This window comes from Quercus lobata, unplaced genomic scaffold, assembly GCF_001633185.2.
Source record: "Quercus lobata isolate SW786 unplaced genomic scaffold, ValleyOak3.0 Primary Assembly Scq3eQI_107, whole genome shotgun sequence".
NCBI classification, from domain to species: domain Eukaryota; kingdom Viridiplantae; phylum Streptophyta; class Magnoliopsida; order Fagales; family Fagaceae; genus Quercus; species Quercus lobata.
The window spans coordinates 594,277-597,000 of record NW_022154705.1 but is presented as its reverse complement, the minus strand read 5'-3'; the positions used below and the strand labels follow the sequence as shown (position 1 = coordinate 597,000).

The window sequence follows — 2,724 nt, the reverse complement described above, 5'->3', positions numbered from 1 at the left end:
ACAGGCCTGGAGGGCTCAAATAAGTCCATGATTTTTCCAATACTACCAGTCTACCACTGCGTCTTTGCCAGCATGATTTTAGCTTAGGAAAGTGAACATGAATTTAGGTACAACAAAAGCACCTTTTACTGATACAAAATTAATACAACTTGAGGGTCTGTAATGTACTTCTACTTTTTTAGCTGCTGCCAAAACTTAAAAAGATAATGCTAGCTCATATGGCCAATGGGAAACATGTACACATATACAAAAGCTCCAAAAGAAAACACTACTCTATGCAAAAGACTGGCCAAAGAAGGATGCATGTACAACAGTACAAGTATCCATCTTCGGATTATATAGGCACCTTCCCCCATCACAAAAGCAACTCCACTAACTGAAGCTCTAGAGCAAATTGGATTCTTCAGCTGGTACGTCGAGAGACTCAAAGCAGTCAATTTGAAGCATAGGGTCATTCATCATTGTAATGGCCAAGTTGACAGTTGATTCATAAGGCACAAGGAAGTTCTCTAACTCTGCTTCCAAAGTCACATGGTAGTCACCTTCTAGGCAAGTTTCATGAGTCTTTGTATTTTGTAGGTTCTGGCAATCCTTGAAGGCAGCCATTTCTTTCACTCTTTCCCTTTCTTTCTTACTTTCCTCATTATATGGCTGCAAGAATATGGAAAAGATAGTGAGAGTAAGGGACATACACAGACACAATTCTAGCACTTGTAAGTCATATAAATTAACAAAACATATAACATTCTTCCTTCCTGAAGATGTGATATGCAGTCCTTAGCCCCCGCTGTGCACCTGGACGTTTCTTTGTCTCTTTGTTTTTGGATGGCGTCTGTGGAGACAGTTTTGGATCTACAGTTCTAGGACCTTGCTAAAATTTGCAAACCCAGTTAAACTATCCATATCATTTCATATAAGAATTCTACAGTGTCCAATGAACTTGGGATAGTTACAAATTTATTCTCTGCACTCTTTGGAAAACAATCAGCTCCTATGAGCCAAGTCCAACCTTAGAATAGTCCATATTTTAACACAGTTTCAATTACATTACTTTCAGGGTCAGCCTAGAACTTTATTACAATGAGTCTATTCTTTATATCTCAAGTAAGCAAATAATTTTCCACAATCGACCAATTCTTGGTAAACCATGACTAAAGAATGTAAAGGTTTTTCTTTTTTTAGCTGATTACTTCATGAAGAATTTTCTCCAATTTTTGAGCCTTAAATGATTACCACTTTCCAGTAAAATTGGGCACGATTCATCTAACAACGGGCAGAGCAATAAAAGGGATCCAAATACATAGAAAACCTCAAAAAAATTTCATAACTAAAAAGGAAGCACACAAGAATCATGATTCGAAACAAAAAATTCATAAGAACTCTTTCAAAAGATCATTATAGCTGCATAACAGTAATCCACCAAAATCAAGGAATAATTCTTTGGTATTAAGGCTAAGATTCCTCTGGACAAAGTCAGCAAATCACAGAGGCTGATATAATACCCACAACAGATAATGAGTCTTCAACTGACTATATCAAATAGAGAGACTAACAGGGCAACATCAGAAGTGCAATAGTGCAATAAAGAAAATTGCATAATCGGAAAAACTAACAAACAATTTGAGGAAACAAAACATCTTTCAAAAAAAAAAAAAAAAATTTGTGGAAACAAAACAAACAACTTTACCTCTCAATGGCCCTTGAATGCCTCAAGTATCAAGTTGGCCTGGTCCCTAAACAACTCGGCGTGAGCGGCCAACATTTGCAACTTAGCCAACTCCAGCCTCTTCCACCTCTCCTCCAATTCCTGCCTCTTCTGTTGACCAATCAATTCGAGTCCACTCTTTATTAAACTCTCGTCCAGCACCACATTCTTATTAAAGCTTAACATCCCATTTAAACATCTCCCCGAAGCCCCATCAGCGGCAGCGCAGCCCCAAATTTTCTTCGACAATTCATATGTGTTTCGTTCATGGGGTTTCGAAAAGGTTGGGTCTTTACCTTTCTTTCCTCGCCCAGCATTATTACGGTACTTCTTCCTTAACCTCTTCATCTTATCTATCAGTTGGGCCTTAGTCACTGTAATTTGTAGACTATTCTTGACGAAATCGTAAAACGCAGCGGCATCTGCGCCGGGATCCGAGTCGTGTACATTTTTGTAATCCAACATTGCCGTCAACAACTCCATCTCGTTTTCGTTGCTCCACAGCCTCTGGAAAAGCTTCTTCTCTCCCCCACCGCCTTGGGATTTTGGCTCCGGGTCAGGGTCTTTCTGCTTGACCCGCTTCGGCGGCGTCGTTTCAATTTCACAGTTTGGACGCTTCTTCTTCTTCGTGGATCTGGCTTGTGTGGCTTTGGTTTCTGACCCGTATGATGAAGAATGGGGTTTCACTGGTGGAGTGGATGGTAAAGATTCAATTTTAGCTGCCGCTTCAGCTTCATCTTCTTCAGATAAACTTTGTTCTCCTTCTCCTTCTTCTTCTTCTTCTTCTTCTTCTTCTCCTGCTTCTTCTTCTGCTTCTCCCTCTCCTCCTCCTCCTTCTTCATCTTCTTCTTCGTCATCATCTTCTTCTTCTCCTCCTCCTTCTTCATCTTCTTCTTCTTCTTCATCTTCTTCTCCTCCTCCTCCTCCTCCTTCTTCCGCTTCTTCTTCTCCTCCTCCTCCTCCTCCTCCTTCTTCTTCTGCTTCTTCTTCTTCGTCATCAGAGAAAGTTTCTTCTTCTT

At 40.2% G+C, this 2,724-nt stretch overlaps 1 protein-coding gene across 1 annotated transcript; it reads right to left on the bottom strand.

Annotated features, from left to right (window-relative positions):
- Nucleotides 1-492: 492 nt before the first annotated feature.
- On the bottom strand, nucleotides 493-2,501 carry LOC115972850 (probable transcription factor At1g11510). Its single transcript, XM_031093083.1, has 2 exons — nucleotides 1,688-2,501; nucleotides 493-651 (listed from the first exon to the last, which is right to left on the bottom strand). Exon 1 carries the CDS (start codon nucleotides 2,186-2,188, stop codon nucleotides 1,691-1,693), a length of 498 nt encoding a protein of 165 aa, XP_030948943.1. The 5' UTR covers nucleotides 2,189-2,501; the 3' UTR covers nucleotides 493-651; nucleotides 1,688-1,690.
- Between the last annotated feature and the right edge of the window lie 223 nt (nucleotides 2,502-2,724).